Here is an 18,788-nt window from a genome sequence, read left to right as displayed (position 1 = left end):
GTTTACGCTTGATTTTCGATCTACCGGGTCTTTTTCCTCTGCTAATAAATCTCTTAAAATTTGTTGTTGTCTTTTTCTTCTCCTGTTATCCTTAGCTAGCCTGCGAGCAGGATCTCAAATGAAGCTCTGTTATCCTTGTCCGCAGTGGCGGTTTTTTTAATACTGATCGACACCGAATTGCGTGGTTCGACGACAGAGGAGAAAAACTTCAAGATGAGTTATTTTAGTGCTAAGCTTATTCAACTTGACTTTTAAAAGATATACATCATTCATCCGTCGGCTTTTGAAAACCAGACTTGCGGTTTAAACCAATTTCATTCTATACAAACATCTCGAAAGTATTTCTACGAAACATCTCTCGCAAAAAAAGCTTCCACAAGGAGCCCATTTAGCTTCCGCTCATACCCAACAGCCAATGATAATGCAGAAATTTATTTTGATGCACAACTTCCGTTCAGAAAGGCATAGCCAATAAAGAAAATCGATTAACTTGATGTGCCCAGAGTCCTCCCGACGTTGCCCCGCTGACCAAAAAGCCTGAAGACTCTGGGTACGAGATTGATGATCCCTCCACTTCCGCTCACTTGATCGGTCCCTGCGAGTTTGAGTTACAAAACGGTCAATGTTTGACATTTCCAGTTTATATTGCTAAAAAGACTGTTAACTCTGTAATAGCACCGGGAACGTAGCTGTAGCTGGTTTCGATCGATGTTATTTAGTGTCAAAACGTCACAAAATCCTATCTGACATCGACCGAAACCAGCTTTCAGCTTCGAAAGACTTGAGACAGAAGAGGAGAAAACAACGTTTAACTGCTGAGTATGCACTTTATTTACATGTCAGTAGCCTGTTTTAAAAGTAAAACCAAGGCTTTTATAAACAAAGCTTCCTAAATAATACATGTATTATATAGAAGACTATGCAAAATAAATTAGGCTTGCCACATGTATGTTTAATCAAAACTGATTGCCATTACATATTTTCCAGAAGATTTAAGGATGCTTGTCAAAAGCTGTCAAAATTTTTCCATTTAACGTACCCAACAAACAAAATAAAATATTTTACGAATTCTCAAATGGTTGAATTATGGTGGCTAAACACAGTTTTGGCAGTTTGTGAGTGTATGCCATTTGCCAAATCATGGCAAGAGAATGGTTGCAGCTCACAAGTTGAAACTTGGCAAGTGAAAAATATACTGATGAAAGATTTTGATTGACAGGTAAAATGTGACGTTTTCGTAGTTTCCATGGCTACATGAACGATTGAATACAACCTTAAAATTTCACTTTGCTCAGTTTACATAAAATTTGCTCATTAGATTTTCCTATAAACTTGCACACAGCTTACTATAATTAATCATTACCATTTGAAACTTGTTTGACCAAATTTTAACAGATGGGGTTTTAGATAATCAATAATATAACTGTCTGTTCAACTTCCATTTTAAAGTTCTCATTATTTCGATTTAAAATACGATAAAAGTAAAAATTCTGTCAAATATCAAAAAAATTTTAATGAGTAGATATTGAGAAATCGTCTTCTGTGTACCTTTGCTTTTTCGCCGCCATGTTTGTTTGTCTAATTTTAAAACACGCACCGTCACGCGAGTTACTGCTGACCACCCGCAAAACTGTGTTCAGCCACCTTGAACACAGTGGGAATCTCAATATATTGCTGCTGGGCGACGGACAGTGTGGTCGGGTGCAGTCCAGGGAGCTAACAGAGTTATCTTTGTTGTACATTTTGCATGTAGCATAGCTAATTAAACATTGGCTAAAATTACAAATTTATTGGCAAAAACAAAGTAAAAAGGAAAAAACAACAAGCAACTTCAGTTGCCATTTGGCAGTTTTTTTAATTGTCACTAGGGGCATTTAGTTCCCCTTTATCTAGTTATGTCTATCACTCTCCTTTTGCTTTCATATATCAGCAAAAAATAATTTTGTAACTATCTAGTGGTATTAATATAATAAAAAGCTGGCACTGAGTTTATTCTACATCATGCCCTTCTTCTTTTGCCTCTTAAATGATATCATGATGATAAACTGTTGTTCCCCGATTGTAAAAGTGAATTGAGAAAAACTACAAAACTACAAATATAGTGACTTTATGTTGATTTAAAACATTTAAATCAACAAAATAAGGAAAATAGTTCTGCTGAAGGTCTTGGAGCGTTGTACTTCAATCGATCAATCAATGAATCTCTCAGATCGATACAATATGAAACACAACTAAATGATCGCCTTTTATAACAATTACAGCAAGGAGCCCAAAAGTGCGGCCTCCTTTAATTAATTCACATTCTTTCATGTAGACATTAACAAATCAGGATTCGAGGTCAGTTTTCGGTTGGCTTCTGATTGGATTAAATCTGTTCGAAAGAATGTGAATAAATCAAAAGCGGTCACACTTTTGGGTTCCTTGCAGTAATACATATCTATAAAGTTTCTTCAGTAGAAATACTGACACTACTTATAATTAATACACTAACTGACGAGGCCTGTTTTCCACGAAAGCCATTTATCTAACTTAATTACAAAATGAAGGTTTTAATTAACAATTGCTTAAAACGATCAAGAAATTGCAGGGTAGACAAATCCAGGGAGTTGCCCCTCTATAGCTAAAGCTCTTTTAAATGTAGTTAGTTCTTGGTAAAGGAACATTTGAACACCATTAAAATGCTTCTTGAATTTGACGCTGGATAATCAGATCTTTCCAACCAAGTTGTTGTAACACGTACTCAGCGTGAATAAAACAATTAGCATAACAGGCTATTACTTAGCCTTTAGAACACAGCCCAGTCTCGAGGATCGTTAGACTTGACAGCTTTCCGTCATTTAGCAATACAGTCAACTCTCTCTAAGACGGACACCTTTGGGACCGGCACTAAGTGTCCGTCTTATGGGGGTGTCCATCTTATGGAGAGTCAAATAAAGGGAGTAAAGAAAGGCAGGGACCAACTCTAAGTGTCCGTTTTACAGAGGTGTCCGTCTTATAGAGGTGTCCGTTAAGAGAGAGTAGACTGTATCGCGATGGCTGATACCCTTCCGCATTTCTGATGTGATCCAAGGAGCCTTCAGAGCCTGACCTAACACGTTTTGTTGTGATTGGAGCACGACTGTTCACAATACTAAAAACTGAAGCTCAGTCCATGGCAGTCAGCCGACCAAACGTTCAGGTCGTCATTGGTACAGGACCAATACAGTCGAAAAATATCGATGCGAAATTTTTCTCGATTACGATTTTACAATTTACAATTTTTATTTAGTCGAACGCCATTTGAAAGCAAACTCCGGGGATAGTTTACGATAATTATATAAATATACGTGAGGCTGTGATCACTAATGCCAATATGCCAAACGCCTGAACAGACTAACCTCTAGTTAGTAAATATTGTATCAATTAACGACGATTTCGATTCAGTAATACAAGTCGGTTCAGGAGAGCAATCATTCCTTAAAAAAAGTACAAAATTTCCATGTAATAAGTCCATTACCTTCCCTAGGCCTATTCAGATGTAATACGCCTTTGCTGAGTCCGTTCTGGTTTATATTAGCGTTACTTATCATAATTCTATCCATTTTGCCTACAGAACTGCGCATGCTTCAGCCGACGGTTAACAGTTGTAAAGTTGTCCTGCCTTTTACTGACCGAAGACACGAGAGAAAACTTTGGCTGGAACTCAGTTCACGATAATTCGTTTGTTTCGTTGTGATGTTCGTCTGTTACTTTCATCACCGCTTCCCAACCCAGAATACCATCGATGGTAAACGTGCGAATTACAGGAGTTGCGAAGTGAAACACATGTGGCTCGTACGGTACAAACCAGCATCTTTTGAAGCGATCATATCTCGAAATGGTACGCCAGGTTAGCCCAAATATTTCAAAGTGCACATCAATTTTCTTTGCAAGGCAAGGGATTTCAATCTGTTTTCCATTTCCTCGTACCTCCCTTGTGAATCTTTGCCCGTATAGAAGGTAGCTAACAACCATTTTCGAAGACCCATTATACCACCACCCTTTAGAAATGTACTTAAAGATTCCACCTGTTGTTTTCAGATTTTTGTTTTTTTTAAGGCCCCGTGTGTCCACTGCTTCTCGGGTACATTCTGAGCCATCTGGGATGTCCTCACCTTCGGAGCTAAGATTTTCCAAATTATCTGATAGCTCAAGAGCTTTTTCAATCACAACTTCATATAAGGGGAGGCTAGAAATCGTTTCTTGAAATTCGTCAGCATCGTCTAAGTGCTTCTCAGCAAACTCACCAGCTTGCGTAATCATAGCTTTCGTAACTCCTTTGATTAATGGTGCGACTGGAGTGTGCTTAAGAAAGCACTTTGCTTCGGTTACGGACGGACTTTGCTCACCAATTTCATCAGTGGCCCCCTCAAGATTGCTGGTTATTATAGAACTCTTTACACTATAGCTAGTTGTTTCAATTGCTGGCTGAAGATTGGTGGCAGGCAGTGGCGAAGCCTTTTCACCAGTGTACTTAACTTCTTGCACGAAATTAGCGGCTTTCGAAGTAGTTTGAGTGCTATGACGCATAGCTTTTGCAACAGCCCCGCCTGCAAGCGTTGCTGCAACAGCTGCGGCACATTTACAAGCTGCATGACCGAGAGCCTGTTTCACTGTGATCTTCTCGCCGTCGATGAATCGTTTTTTCGCATCTGTACCAAGAGAAGATACAATTGCACATCCAGCAGAAATTGCAATTCTAATTCCAGTCAGCTCAGCCACTGAGAGTGCTGCAGACTCCAGGAGTGCTGCTTCTATTGCTGCTCCACCGGGAAGGAAGGCGAGAAGATATCCAACCCCTGTTGACATAAGCCATTTTCCAACGTCACAACCATCCACGACTGCCTCCTTGCTAATACATTCGCGTAACGAATGTATCCCTCCCGCGATAGTGCATAAAAACAGAGGAGATGTGAAACCGGCGGTAAGAACGACAGACACGATGCCTCCGACTGCAAGACCAGCCGATAAAGCAAGTAGGCCCATTCGTTTTAGCCATGCCAGTCTTTGAGCCATAGTCTCACATTCAGGCCAAAAAACAGCTTTGAATCGTTTTCCTGACAGCCACCCCTTGTCGTAGTCAGCCAAGTTGTTGTACCTTGCACGTTTTTCTCGATCTTTTAAAGTGTCGTACGCCAATATCAGCTCAAGGACAATTTCAGTATCGCCATCTTCATTATGATTGGGGTGCCATATCTGTATCTCTCTAAGAAATGCTCTCAAGATTTCTTTGTCCTGTTCGTCTTTTGACATGGCACGAACTTTATCCATATCTAGTCTTAAAATGCTGTAAAAATTGCGTTTCCCATCAGTACGGTCTAACTCTTCATCCCTGTTTTTTTTTCGGAGGCCCTCTCTCTCTTCTTCTGGATAATTAGAGAGGTCATCCTCGATTACGTCAAGAGATTCCGTGATCCTTACATATCTTTTCCCAACCCACTGTTGTGGTTTCAAAAGAACCTTACTCGGTTGCTTTTTGTTTGTGAATCGCGCAACTAGCTCGAGCTTGCTACCCCATTTGCTGGTGCAAAAGAGTTTATCTTTTGGTTTGATTACCTTGGATGTGTGTGGTATCCAGCAAACTACATCACCGGGGACATAGAGCTTGAGTTTAAGATGAACATCCTTTGAGTCGTTTATGACCAGCAATGACTTCTGTTTGCCTCCCATACTTGATACAGCGTACATTCCTGCAACACCACATAGCAACTATTATTTCTTTTATCTTACCAATCGTTTAAACAATGGCTAAAGAGTCGGAATACTTACAAGGATGAGATATAAAATTGATTGCACTGCTTATTATGGGGTAAACCACTGCAAATCCTGGGATTGTTACAAGTGGATCGTAGATTAAGTTGTTGTTCATTCAGTGCCAAACGAAAATGTTAATGCAAATTGGCTTTTGTTTAAGTTGTTTCCATGACGATGTATCTTAAATAAGAAACTGTTTAAGAAATTTAATCCAATTCCTAGAAAATTGTTCTTCAAGTTTTTCAGATTTGTTCGACGAAACAAAACAAGAAGTGATTGGTTCACATTTGCTCTTTGTTGAGTGTTCGCGTGACGATCATAGATTTAGCCAAGGTTAAAAGCGAAGCATCCACTTAAATACGTTTAATTGCTTATAAAACTTCCATGAAAGATATACAACAACAACACTATTCATTCAAGACAGCACTGAGTAGAGTGACTGAAATGTTTCCGAAAGCGTTGTTGTCTTTGTGCAGCCTAAAGTGCTCCCTCTAAATCTTTTTGATAAAGCTTTTCATCACGAGACAATCTGCATTGAAAAGACGTTTGAGCTTAGTTTGTACGGTCAACTTGTACACTGTATACGATGCAAGTTTCGTACAGTAGTTAAGAGTACAGAATTTTGGTGTATGAAGAGTTCTTAGGGCGTCCAAAAGCTTTATTACCTAGCATATAGGTTTTCTGCAAATGCAGAGATTTCCTACAAGTAATATTTATCTAAATGAGATTTATTTCTGGAAGAAATAAATAGTTTTATGCTGAACGTGACTGACCAATATTGTATTTCTCCAGCTACCAGCAAAGTCATCCGGGTGACTTGTCACGAAAGTGTCATTTATGTCACGAGTTATGTAAGTCACGGAAGCGAGGCACAAGGCTTCCTTCCTCGCATTACGAGACAGTCAGTTAGCAGTCTCTCTTGCTCTTCTTGGGTCTTACCTACCGAGCGCTAGCATCACCTAGCATCACCTCTTCTTTGAGATAAGTAGGAGATTTTTGCCCGATGGCTCACCGCTTACTCTCGGTGCTGTATTGATGTGCACAGATGTTCCTACACATGATCGTCGTGTTGATTGCGGGAATTCATACACGTTGCGGTCGTTTATGTTAATGAAATGCCATTGTTTATTTGTAACATCGAATTCTACATCCAATATACCTGCCAACTCTCACGCCTTAGGCGTGAGTCTCACGCCTGCGGGTTGAAAACTTCGATCTCACGCCGGCTCACGCTTGCGGGCCAATTTCTCACGCCTGATTGAAAAATGTGAGTTGCTGCCGTCTTGCTTGACACAATTTCCAAAAATATGTTAACTCATACCCATGTAAGGAACGAAAACCATGTATAAAATGGATAAATGACAATACCTACCTCGCGATCTCTGATTTTGTGGATGAGAGTTTTCTCGATAACTTCGCCTTCGGCAGACTTCGGACGTCTTCGGAAGACTTCGGACTTCTTCGGAAGACTTCGGACTTCTTCGGGAATCTTCGGAAATTATCGTGTCGTCTTCAAAAATCCCAGCACTCCCAGGATAAAAATCTCACGCTTATATCTCAGAAAAAGTTGGCAGGTATACATCCAATCGACCGTTAATTTTTAACGTTTTCAGTTACACTGGCGTGTATGCTAGTCCGTTCGGTGTCCGTAGCACTTCGTTGTCCCTCAGACTGGTTGTACCTCGTGTTCCTTCAGCTACTTGTATCGGTGGTGCCAACTGGGGCTGTATTTAAAATCAGTAACACTCGCCCGATCTTCAGTTGAAATGTTTATTTATACCGGCCCGGTGCTGGGTCTCTTTGTTAATGATCTTAGCTGTTTTATGATTTGGAAAGACACTTTATTTATTCATAATTATTTTGAGTTTACCTTTTTGCACGTGTGAGCATTTTTGACCTTTGGACTCAGCTTATGTGTATAATTAAAATTATTATCAAAACAACAACAACAACAACAACAACAACAAAACAAAACAAAACGACACGTTATTAAACCCCACAGGCCAAAAATTTTATGTACCATACCTTCAACACTTCTACAAGGTTTTAGAAATTACATTGCAACCATTCTAACAAAGTTAACTCAGAGGTACAGTGTGCTGTATCAGCATATCGGGTTTATCGTTTGCTGTTCATATGTCAGTTTTCTCTGCATATTGTGCTTTCATCCTGTTGCATTGTGTATCGTTTTGTTCTCTTGTTTTCCTTTACTCGCTGTGCTTACTTCTGGGCCGTTTTTTTCAATGTGAGGCTTTGTTCCTCCACTTGTATTCGAGGCGTTGTCCTCGTTTTGTTGAGGTTTTGTCCTCATGTTGTATCAAGGCTTCGTTCTCATATTTTATTTTGAGGCTTCCTCCTCGTATTTTATATTGAGGTTTCGTCCTCATAATTGATTTGAGGCTTCGTCCTCTTTGTTTTATATTGAGGCTATGTTCCTCAGTTTGAGGCTTTGGTCCTCATTGTTTTAGGCCCTTGTTGCTTTGTTTGTACTACTTATTTGGTTTGTTTTTTTTTTTTTTTGTCTAGGGTAACCAGATGCAAATATTGTTTGGTTTGAATTTCTATTCATATTTTTACCTTTTATGTCTATTTTTTAGTCTTCATTCGTGCAATCCGTTATTTTGGTTTACATGCAGCTACATTAATTTTAATCTCTGGTTTTGTTGGCTCCCCTTTTTTGATATGTGTGGAAATTATAGTCCTGTGTTTATTGTGATGGGACAGCATAATGTGTTGCTTTATGCTTCACTCTCCACGTCACATCATTGCTTTTAGCTTCGTTGTTTTTGAGGAAATTACTGTTAATTCGTTTTGTTTCCTGCTTGATTTATTGATTGGTTATACATTATTTCTCTTAAATGGTACCACATTCTGGCTTTTTAAAAGGAGTTGTTTTTATAGTTTTTTCATTTTATTGCAGGTGCTAAGGTATACACATGCAGCTCCCTTTCATGGACACCTTTTCAGTGAAGCCGGTCTTGGGCAGAGTACCAACCAGCTTTATCCAACCATCTTCAGCTTTCTCTTGGCATCTGTCTTAAGAAAGTCAATAGCTCTGCATTCTCTTTGGTTCCTCAATTCAGTTCAACATAGTATGCCAGAAATGTTCCAAAAAGTTGTACACATTCTGCTGATCAGTTTTTCATTAGTTACATCTCTAGTGCAGGGATACTCAAGAGCACCTGCTGCGTCCCTTGGCATGTGGCATCTACATACTTGGGCATTACTTTCCTCAGGCAACTTTGGCTTGCTGGACATTGTGATTGGGTATAGCTCGAGTGTATAGGACATGTACGTCATTTGATACTTACGTTTAGGACATATGGGCAGTGACATTGTAATATGTAGAATTCTCACCACATGAGTCAGGATTATCCCGTCATCTTACAGTATATTAATTTTTTCACTTTATTCACCTGTTAGTTTCCTAGGTGATTTCTGCTTATAGTATAGTTTCAAGGTGACTGTGTGAACAGGGGCTATACAGCCATCTCACAGATTTCATTTTAAGCAGTTACATCAGTGAGCTATTTCAGACTTTTGATAAGTATAATTCTGCGTGACTGTAAATTTGTTGTTGACAAAAATCGTTGGGCAGCTTTAATGAATTCGAAGGAACCACATTTCAACCTGGTTTAACTTTACAGCTTTTAAAAATGTTTCAGCTTAGTATTGATGCCAGGGCATTAGTGAGGCCTATACTATAAGTTGACTGTGTGAGCACAGGCTACGCAGCCATTTACTTTATTCTAGCTACGGTAGTCCATTTCTGTTGGTTACATCAATCCACTTCTGTATCCAAGACTTAGGATAACATCACTTAAAACTCATTTGCCTATGTAGGCCATTTCATTTAGTGTCCAGTGCTTAGTGAACTAGACACCAGAAGGTGTATACTGGGCTGCCATAAAACTTAGACTAGATAAAAATTATGTATTGTATGAAAACGAATACACAATTGCCTTTTTTCCACAGAACCAAGCGAGTTTAGAAGCCAAATGTTGTCAAAAGGAAATATTACAGTCAAATACTGGAAAAATCCTGAGATTTGAATTCAGTACGAATGCACAAAGATGTATTGACAAGGCAGGAGGATTTGACAACTACATTACCAACACTAAAGACAAGTGGCTACACTCAAGAGAAGCTACAGAACTCTTTAGAACTGAAGAAGCTTATGTTAGAATTATACTCAAGTGTAAAAACCAGGGTATGCCGAGGAGTCAGATTAGGAAGGAGGTATTCCCACAGCCTAAAGTAAGCAAACATGTTCACGTTCCAAAGACATACACAACCAGATTTTACTTTGATTGGAGAGGTCCTCGCAAACAAGTAGTTTATTGCTGAGTTCTGCCTAATAATAATTATATTATTTCTCTTGCTAAAGTATTGTTCGGTATTTTTTTTAATTTGCTGTGTTGTACACGTAATTTCTTCTTTCTGAAGCAGGTTTTAACAATAGCATTATTTGGTTCTACTGACATTAATTGAATTCTTTTCCTTCTTTAAATGACATAACTCTGCCAGGGTTCCAGTGAAAATCTTACATACACTGCAATTTAGTATAGTCGTTTGAATATTATGCGTACATTTTCTGCTTTAACATACAAGCCATTTATGACAAAGGTGTTCATTGCTAAAATTATAACAGCGTACATCAAAGTAGTGGTACATAAGTAACACAAGGTGATCTTGATGTTTACCAGCAGCTCAAAACAGAATTATTTAATATTTAATTCTTTGTGCTCACGTATTGCATGATAGAAGTTAATTCAATGCATTTTGACAAAACAAACTGTCCATCATTGGTGTCTGATCCGATACTGATGCGTGTAGAGTACCTGTAATTTAACGCTCGTCAATATAGGGTCACTCAAGATAATTTTGGGGATTGTCTCTAACCCTCTGTACGCTGTCAGCCAATTCAGCACATCTCTGGCGAGGAAAGAACTCAAACAAGTTAAAATTCCTTATGAAATAATGAGGACAATTTGAGTGCCTTAGACAATTCTCCAATCTGTTAAGAAGGCCAATAAATCTGTGACTAATGTGTTCAGAGCTCCATTGTAAGGGGTTCTCCTCACACTCATAAAACAACATCATTTTAAGGTGGAAAGACTTGAGAGGCTGCCAGTTTAGCTCCTCTTTCAGAGCCTTTAAAATTCGAAAAACTAGTTTGCGACAAGAGCTCGCCTCTCCATGGCTACCTTCACGTAACAACTTTTTTTCTGCTGCTGCAAAAGAATAAAGCCACAGAAAATGCTTTTCTTGATCAGGAATCCTCCCTCCTTTTGGTTGCTTTGCAACAAGGTAACAGCCATCTTGACAGATCTCTTGTATAAGGCGTCTGTTAGGCCAACCTGAATGAAGTATTATTGAGTTAAACAACTAAAACAACAACAACAACAACTACAACTTTGTTTAAATATAGTTGAGACTGGCACAAGAGAAGAGAAAAATACACATGTAGTACAAAACTAGATGCAGTGATTATGTTGCAAAACATTAGTTATGTTGAGTCCCGAGACTCCCAATCCAGAACCAGTGAGTCCCAGTTAAAAAAAAAAAACAAGTCCGAAATTGAAAATGCTTGGGGCTTTTATGAAACCAAACTATTAATCTGAAGACAGACTCCAAAACTCTGTACTACAGTGTACTCTGAAATCAAAATAAAGTCCTTCTAAAAAGCACAACAAAGGCTAAAAGAAACATGCGTCATTACAACAACAGCCATAATAGCTGCCACAGAAATTACACAAACGAGATATTTCTACAAATACACATGTTCAGATCGATCATCGATCAATCAATCTTTGCGTCCTACGGGAAGCATGCCATGAATTATTGTGTGTCTTTGGGGATTTTTATGCGTCACGGATGCAGGACGCAGAGGTATAGTAACAAAATCACTTTAGATGCACTCTAGTTTGTATCAAAGAAAGTGACTAAAAGTAGTACAGGGATTATGTCATATCAGGCTTTATGTTGATTTCAAACTTTTCTCTATTTCATTTTGATTTTCTCACCTTCCCCCACACCAGACCAAAGACAACAAAAATCAGATACCTATACACCAAGACACCAGGGCCTATATCCCAAGGCTGCTACCCAAGGAAAAATTTCAGAAGACCTTCAGGCTCCTTTAATTAAAAAATTGGGAACCTCAGCCTCATTTCTTGGAGCCCAAAATTAATTAATGCAATCAGTGAATTAATTGATTTGTTATTTTCAAACAGTATTTCTGTGAAAAAAAATGTACAGGACAGGTTTAGCTTTAATGTGGCAAAAGGAGAAAAATGCACGACATGTTTCTTGAGCAACTCGACAACCTTACAAAAAAGATCCTACTACTCCCCAGAGTGAGTTGTCCCTGTGAGTTACCACACTTCAGGCTTACCTTCATTGCTATGCGGTCTGTAAGCACTTAAAAGGTAGAGGCAACTCTAAGGTTTTTTCAGTTCCTTATTTGAAACTATTTTGAGCCTAGTCTACGACTGCCAGAAATTCAATGAAAACTGAAATGATAGCTTCCCAGATCTCCTCACTGACACCACATTATGTTGCATTGCAGCTTTGAGAAAATTTACACCATTTTTGTTTTTCTTGAAAATGATAAAATTGGCTGTTTGGGCTCCTTGTATAAAATAATTATTCTGGTGGCCCAAACGCAGACCTGTGGCACCTGTTGGGCAGCAGCCTTGCATCCTTTATCCTTTTGAACAATGTCATGGGTTGAAGGCGACAAGGCCAATGGCTTAATGTCACTGTCCAATGATGTACTTATCTGAACTGAGAAAGGGTTTTAATCACAGCATGATCTCACCAGACCTTGGTTGGAGGTCCGGCCGGGGTTTGAGCTCAAAGCTCCCTGCTTAGTAGACTGGAATTCTCCCATGTGAGCTAACAAGGCGACTTAATAATTTTTAAAGTCTGCAGCTTCCAATAAAACCTTAAATTATACTTGCCACCTTGTTTTCTTGTATTCTCTGGAATTGTATTCATGGTTCATAATGTATGCAGCTATACAGTGATGAAGGTTTTGATTAAAACTGAGGGGCTCTTTAATAGGGGCCCTGATGCCCTGACACTTATCCAAAAAAAAAACTGGCTCACGGCCTTCACTCGTATCAGTAACAGTTACTGCAGACCTCCCTTCCAGATGAAAAAAATAATGCTGTAAGAGCAAACGTTTTGCTTGACTGTGTAAAATTCTGTCATCAATACCCACAACATCACATTATTTTACAAGAACACCCTCAGTATTATTATGTGCCCAATACACATACAAGTTGTAAAGGAAAAATAATATTAAGCTGTTAACGTTCTAACCTCTTCGCACACTATCCTTCCATTCCTCTGCATCGTCAGGCCAGTGTTTATCTTTGATGGCAAGCACTACGTCAATAGAATATTTCCTTCTGTTATTTCTGTTAGTTATCTCCAGGGTTACTGCAGGACCATGGGTCTTAACTTCAATGCATCTGATGATAATCAAAATATAGGAAGAAAGGTCAAGAATGGGTTCTTGGTAGTGATAATTATTCCTAATACAAATTGCAGAGAGATTTTATGGAAAGACCTTTGCTTCTAATTGACTAAACGGATCTTCTGAGACACGTATATTGCATCCCTGCAGATTTTGCAGGGGCAAATAACATCACCTACAGTTACGTACCAAACACATTCCCTAATATTACATGTAGACTCGTTACTAGTACGAAAGAACTGTGTATACCGGTAACATCAGTCCCTTAAGACTTCCATGTAGTTTTTTTTAATTCAGTGCTCAGGATCTGTACTAATAAACATTTACATAAAGATGCAGTCAACTGTCTATGAGCAACCACCCTGGGTGTATGAAAGGGTGGTCACTCATTAAAAACATGGTTCCACAAATAATATTGTTACTAAAGTGTATAAAGGTTTAACCTTTGTATACAGAGAAAACTGTTTACATAAAAACCCATAAAACGGCCATAAATCGGCCCGCGGACCACACAGGAGAGACGTAACACACATTTTAAGTAAGGTAAGCTGTTTTTTATTGATTCAGGAATCCTTTCATTTTCGTAGGTTACAGAAACGATAGGTTTTTTATTTCCATACAAATCCTTATACTTTGAATGTTACACAACAATGCCGATGCCCGCCGATGCTCATATTTCGAGCTTGGGTTACCTGTCATGTCCTAATGTAGAAAAACTGAACGCCTTGAATTAAACAAGTTCAACATTATCAAAAGCACCTAGAAAATAGAACCTCCAGTAATTTTACAAAGTTATTTGTAGCCCTTTCTTTCCCGGGGTACTTACAGCCTCATTTGTGAATAGTCACTGTTATAAAACCTTAACTAAAAACAATAAAATAGACTTCCCAAGATGAAGCAATTACACAAGACTATAATTAACAATGTATATAGAATATGTGGGTGCTGATTGGACAGGAGCTACAGTATTGTCTGTAAGAATACAGACAAGGAAAATGATAGAAATTGTCAATTGATGTGCAATACTTATTTCTTTTCTCTGTCTTAAATGAGCAACTATGTAGAAAATGTTTCTGGAATCTTCTGTTCAGTGTTACTGTCACTCCCATAGATCATAGAAGTGAAATAAAAATGTTGAACACTTTGCAGTGAAGCCATGACTGTAATTGACATACAGTGATGTCGAGGATCCCCAATAGGGCTCTTAAATCCTGTCACCCTAACTGAAAAATTTTGCTCAATCCTGTAATTGTGATGGGTATTGCCGGCATCTCTCTTGTGTGAATGCTAATTCAATCGCGAATTTCACCCCCATTTTGATTTAATATCCCGAATCCCAGGCTTCAAATAAAGAATATCCTGTTACCGTGAAAAGGTGTATAAACAATGGAAGTTTTGGTTTGGAGATGGAAGTTTGGAAGTTGGTGAATGAATGGAAGTTTTGGTTTTGGAATTAAATGACGCAATATCACGTCTGGGGGATTACTCATCTGAATCAAAACTTCGCATTGAATGAAGCTAAAACAAAGTGGATGCTTGTTTCCACCCTCCAGATGTCTGGAGCTGACGCATTACAGGATTACTTTCCAGCTGTGAGCTGCAATGGGAAGCTACTAGAACGTGTCACTACAGCTACGATACTGGGATTTCACAGGGACAAATATCTAACAAGGGTTGACCACGTGACTGTACTTCTTTCATCCTGGTATGCAGCATTGGCGGTTCTCCGGAAATGACACAACCTCGCACCCTACCATGTTTGCATATATACCAAGCAGTTTAATAGTGGAGTCATTAGTGATGTCAAAACTGGACTACGGGTGGGTCATCTTGTATCCCCTCCCAGATTATCAAATGAAATGACTGCAAAGAGTTCAAACAACATGCACGGGTTAAGTACTTGAGCGGACGGATTCTGTTTTTGAGGACTAGCAAAAATTGAACTGGCTACCCATTATTGAAAGGAGAAACCAGTCTGGCACTGTTAAAATCCATTCTTAAAGCCCTTTTACGATGTTGCTTGGTCTGATTACTTACGCCTTAAATTTCATACTGTTATTGCCTATAAGCTATTCCAACTGAAAGCGACACTTTTCAGGACTCGGCAGCGACATTGTTTTTAATTCGTTACCTGATAAGCTAAGGCAAGAAACTGACTATAGAAAGTTCGTATGGTGAGCGAAAAAAAACATGTTCCCCAAAGGAGAAAGTGTATATGTGCATATTTTTATCAAACCTTTTTCTATCGTATCTTGGTTTTTCCCCTTTATAAATATTATGTGACTTTCCTTTTAGCTTGCTGTACTTATTCTCAATTTATTGTATATATCATTTTAAATTTAAATCTTAATTTTCTGTAATAATATCATGAAGTAAGCGCACATTGTAGATAGTATTATTAGGCGAAGATGCACCTTGTGGATGCACTCTTAATAAACTCCTTATTACTATTACTATTATTATTATTATTGTTATTATTAGATATTTGTCATGTTTGCTTACCTGCTATACTGCTGACCCAAGGTTCTAATAGAATCTCTGACAAGCCTTACAAACACTGCTTTGAGTTGTTGTGCATTTAACATCCCCCGTGCATTAACACAATTGTCTTGCTGCCACAACATTTCTTCACCCCTATCAATCATTACTCGAGTAAATCCTGAGGAAATAACAAACACTCTTTATCGATTGATTCGAATTTTGGATCAGAATTGTATTTCACTCAATGCATTGTTCTTGTATATCTTAGGGCGCGGAGGGGGGTGGGGGGTGGGTTACATGAGCACTTCCCTTTAATTGACTGGATAGAAAGCTCTGCTGAAAAGGATTCCTTCTTCTGGAGGGAGGTTATCCTGTTAACAGGAGCTTCCTGAGTTGAATTGTCAAAACGGGCAGGGAAAACTCATTTTTCAAGGTTTTCATTGTTTCAAAAGAAGAAATTTTGAACTGATGCGTGATCTATAAATAGAAACTATGACAACTGATTCATTCAAGTATTTAAAGCTCGTTAGGTTGGGGCTGGCCTGCTTTGTGTTTGACCTTACCATGCCGAGGTCCCAAAGGATTGGGAGGGTCAGCATAAAATTCTGACTCACTCATGCGCAAAAGAGTCTAAAGCGTCTCTTAATTAGAAACAACAGGATTGGTTGAGCTCTCTTTTATCTTTTTGAATCTTTAATTTTTAAAAAAAATAATGTATTTGTAATCTTAAGGTGTTTCGATACAGTTTTTCAGAGGCCATACCGATATTTTTCAATCACCTTAAAAGTGTTTTTTTCCTTGTCCGATCGCTGTAAAATTTTCACCAGCAATTGGCTATTTTCACCAGTAATTGGCTATTTAACTAAAATTGATATTAGTATGACAACAATAAACAAAAAACTTTGAAATTGATAAAAGCCGAATTTTGCGCGATCTAGACCAGCTACTCCAACACTAGGAACTTAAAGTTTGGTGTTAAGCAAACAATCTCCGTAAGAAGTAAAAATTCCTGTGTGTTTGAATTGACTAAAACGAAAATATATTTCAAACCTAAAATTTTCAATAGCCGTGATAGATTATTTAATAAAAACGTTATAAATGACTCAAAATTATTCTTAAGTATATAGCGCCAGAATGCTGCTTAATATCAAATTCTGATGCTAGGAAATTTTGGTGTATTTTCGTTCTTGCGATCTTGAAAACTAACCCGTTTTCTCAGCACCTGTATAGGTGCAACTTTATTCAAAATTGGGACTTTCAGCGCTTTTTTGCATATCTCTGAAACGAAGCATTTTTTAAAAATCGCTTCACATAATCTTCATAATTATATAATAAGGTCTGAAACTCTGATTCGCTGCAACATCGTAAAATTTCAAGACAAACCTATCCTACGAACTTGTCAAAAATCTGCGTTACAAACTCACTGTTGACGTTATGCTAGTTTTTCCAAAATTATGGGCACTATACAAACCTCCATGACTAGTACATTTTAGTTTGAATTTATCGCATCTTTTGAATGTAAAACATTGACAATATTCACATTGAAATGTACTAGTCATGGATATATGTACTGTCCGCATTAATTTGGAAAAATTAGCATAACGTCAAAACAGTGAATGCTGTAGAGCGGATTTTTGACTGGTTCGTAGGACAGGTTTGTCTTGAAATTTCAAGGTGTTGCAGTAAATCAATCTTAATAAAAGTTTTAGACATTATTATATACATTATGAAGATTATGTGAAGAGATTTTTAAAAAATTCGTTCGAATCGTTTCAGAGATATGCAGGAAAGCGCTAAAAGTCCCAGTTTTGAATGAAGTTGCACTTAGAAGGTGGTGAGAAAACGGGTTAGTTTTTAAGATTGCGAGAACGAACATACACCAAAATTTCCCAGCATCAAAATATGATATTACACAGCATTCTGACGCTACTTATAAGAAAACTTTGAGTCATTTATAACGTTTTTATTAAATAATCTATCACGGCTATTGAAAATTTAAGATTTGAAATATATTTTCGTTTTAGTCGAATTCAAACATACAGAATATTTTTTACTTCTTACGGAAGTTATTTTGCTTAACACCAAACTTTAAGTTTCTAGTGTTGGATTACAGTAGCCGGTCTAGATCGCGCAAAATTAGGCGTTTATCAATTTCAAAGTTTATTTTTGTGATAGTAATATCGATTTTACTAAATTCTACATTTTGACAAGTTTCAACCTATAGTCCGGCAATCATTAGTGAAAATTTTATAGCGATCGGACAAGGATAAAATCACTTTTAAAGCGATTGAAAAATATCGGTATGGCCTCTGAAAAACTATATCGAAACAGTTACTATAGAAGCAGATCGCAGATCTTTTTTTTGTTGAGACCGAAATAAGCTGAAACAAGCATGATAATTTTGTTTGGTGCCTTTACGCTACTTTTATATTTAAACATGTATAAAATTCACTTCAAGACATTTCTGAGAACTGTCATTATGTCGAGTTAGAAAAAGTTCATTCCGGCAGATCTTTCTCGACACAATGGGTTTAATTTGTTTAACGCATATGTATTAGGTGAAGGTGATTCTTCGTGCCGCTCGACATGGAGACGGCGAAAATTGCTTGTTCTCCTACGCACCTATTGGAGGATCAATCATACCATCGTCTTCTTCATACGGTTCATCGTCCCCCAATGCCAAGTTGTCCATAACCAGCATCATGTCAAATTCATCGGGCTCCCCAACTTTTGATCCGTCGTAATAGCTTCCAGTGTGAAAAATGTGCGAGCTGGCGAAGCGGCGGTCTCTGCGTTTCACTGAGTCAATGACAGCGTGTACAATCGGTTGCCAGTAGTTAAGTGCTTCGGTTTTTCTGTGTTTTCTTAATTGCACGTTATTGACGGTGAAATTATTGAGAAGCCTGTTTAAATTTTGTCCATTCATTTTTCTTTGTGGGGAAAATATCTGTTCTCTCTGAATCAAACCGTAAACCTTGAAAATGCTAACAGAAGCATCTTAAACATTTTATATTTCCCTTTGTTTGTCTGTTTTCTGGGAAACTGAAAA

The 18,788-nt window shown here is 38.1% G+C and overlaps 4 protein-coding genes across 5 annotated transcripts in view; 1 reads left to right on the top strand and 3 right to left on the bottom strand.

The window, feature by feature from the left end:
- LOC140940293 (potassium voltage-gated channel protein Shal-like) overlaps positions 1-18,788 on the bottom strand; it is a 399,369-nt gene that overhangs the window by 140,202 nt on the left and 240,379 nt on the right. The gene's annotated exons all lie outside the window — the stretch shown is intronic.
- The window catches only part of LOC140940297 (apoptosis regulator BAX-like), a 276,596-nt gene that overhangs the window by 62,517 nt on the left and 195,291 nt on the right, over positions 1-18,788 (top strand). The gene's annotated exons all lie outside the window — the stretch shown is intronic.
- On the bottom strand, positions 3,688-5,805 carry LOC140942048 (uncharacterized). Its single transcript, XM_073391037.1, has 2 exons — positions 5,788-5,805; positions 3,688-5,708 (listed from the first exon to the last, which is right to left on the bottom strand). The coding sequence occupies exon 2, from the start codon at positions 5,704-5,706 to the stop codon at positions 3,688-3,690; it is 2,019 nt and encodes a 672-aa protein (XP_073247138.1). The 5' UTR covers positions 5,707-5,708; positions 5,788-5,805.
- On the bottom strand, positions 10,003-18,770 carry LOC140941613 (cyclic GMP-AMP synthase-like receptor 1). Its single transcript, XM_073390633.1, has 4 exons — positions 18,362-18,770; positions 15,761-15,917; positions 13,102-13,253; positions 10,003-11,132 (listed from the first exon to the last, which is right to left on the bottom strand). The coding sequence occupies exons 1-4, from the start codon at positions 18,663-18,665 to the stop codon at positions 10,642-10,644; spliced, it is 1,104 nt and encodes a 367-aa protein (XP_073246734.1). The 5' UTR covers positions 18,666-18,770; the 3' UTR covers positions 10,003-10,641.

The sequence above is a fragment of the Porites lutea genome, chromosome 6 (assembly GCF_958299795.1).
Source record: "Porites lutea chromosome 6, jaPorLute2.1, whole genome shotgun sequence".
In the NCBI taxonomy this organism is placed as follows: Eukaryota; Metazoa; Cnidaria; class Anthozoa; order Scleractinia; family Poritidae; genus Porites; species Porites lutea.
The sequence above is the reverse complement of the archived record's forward strand: the minus strand, read 5'-3'. Positions and strand labels throughout refer to the sequence as shown.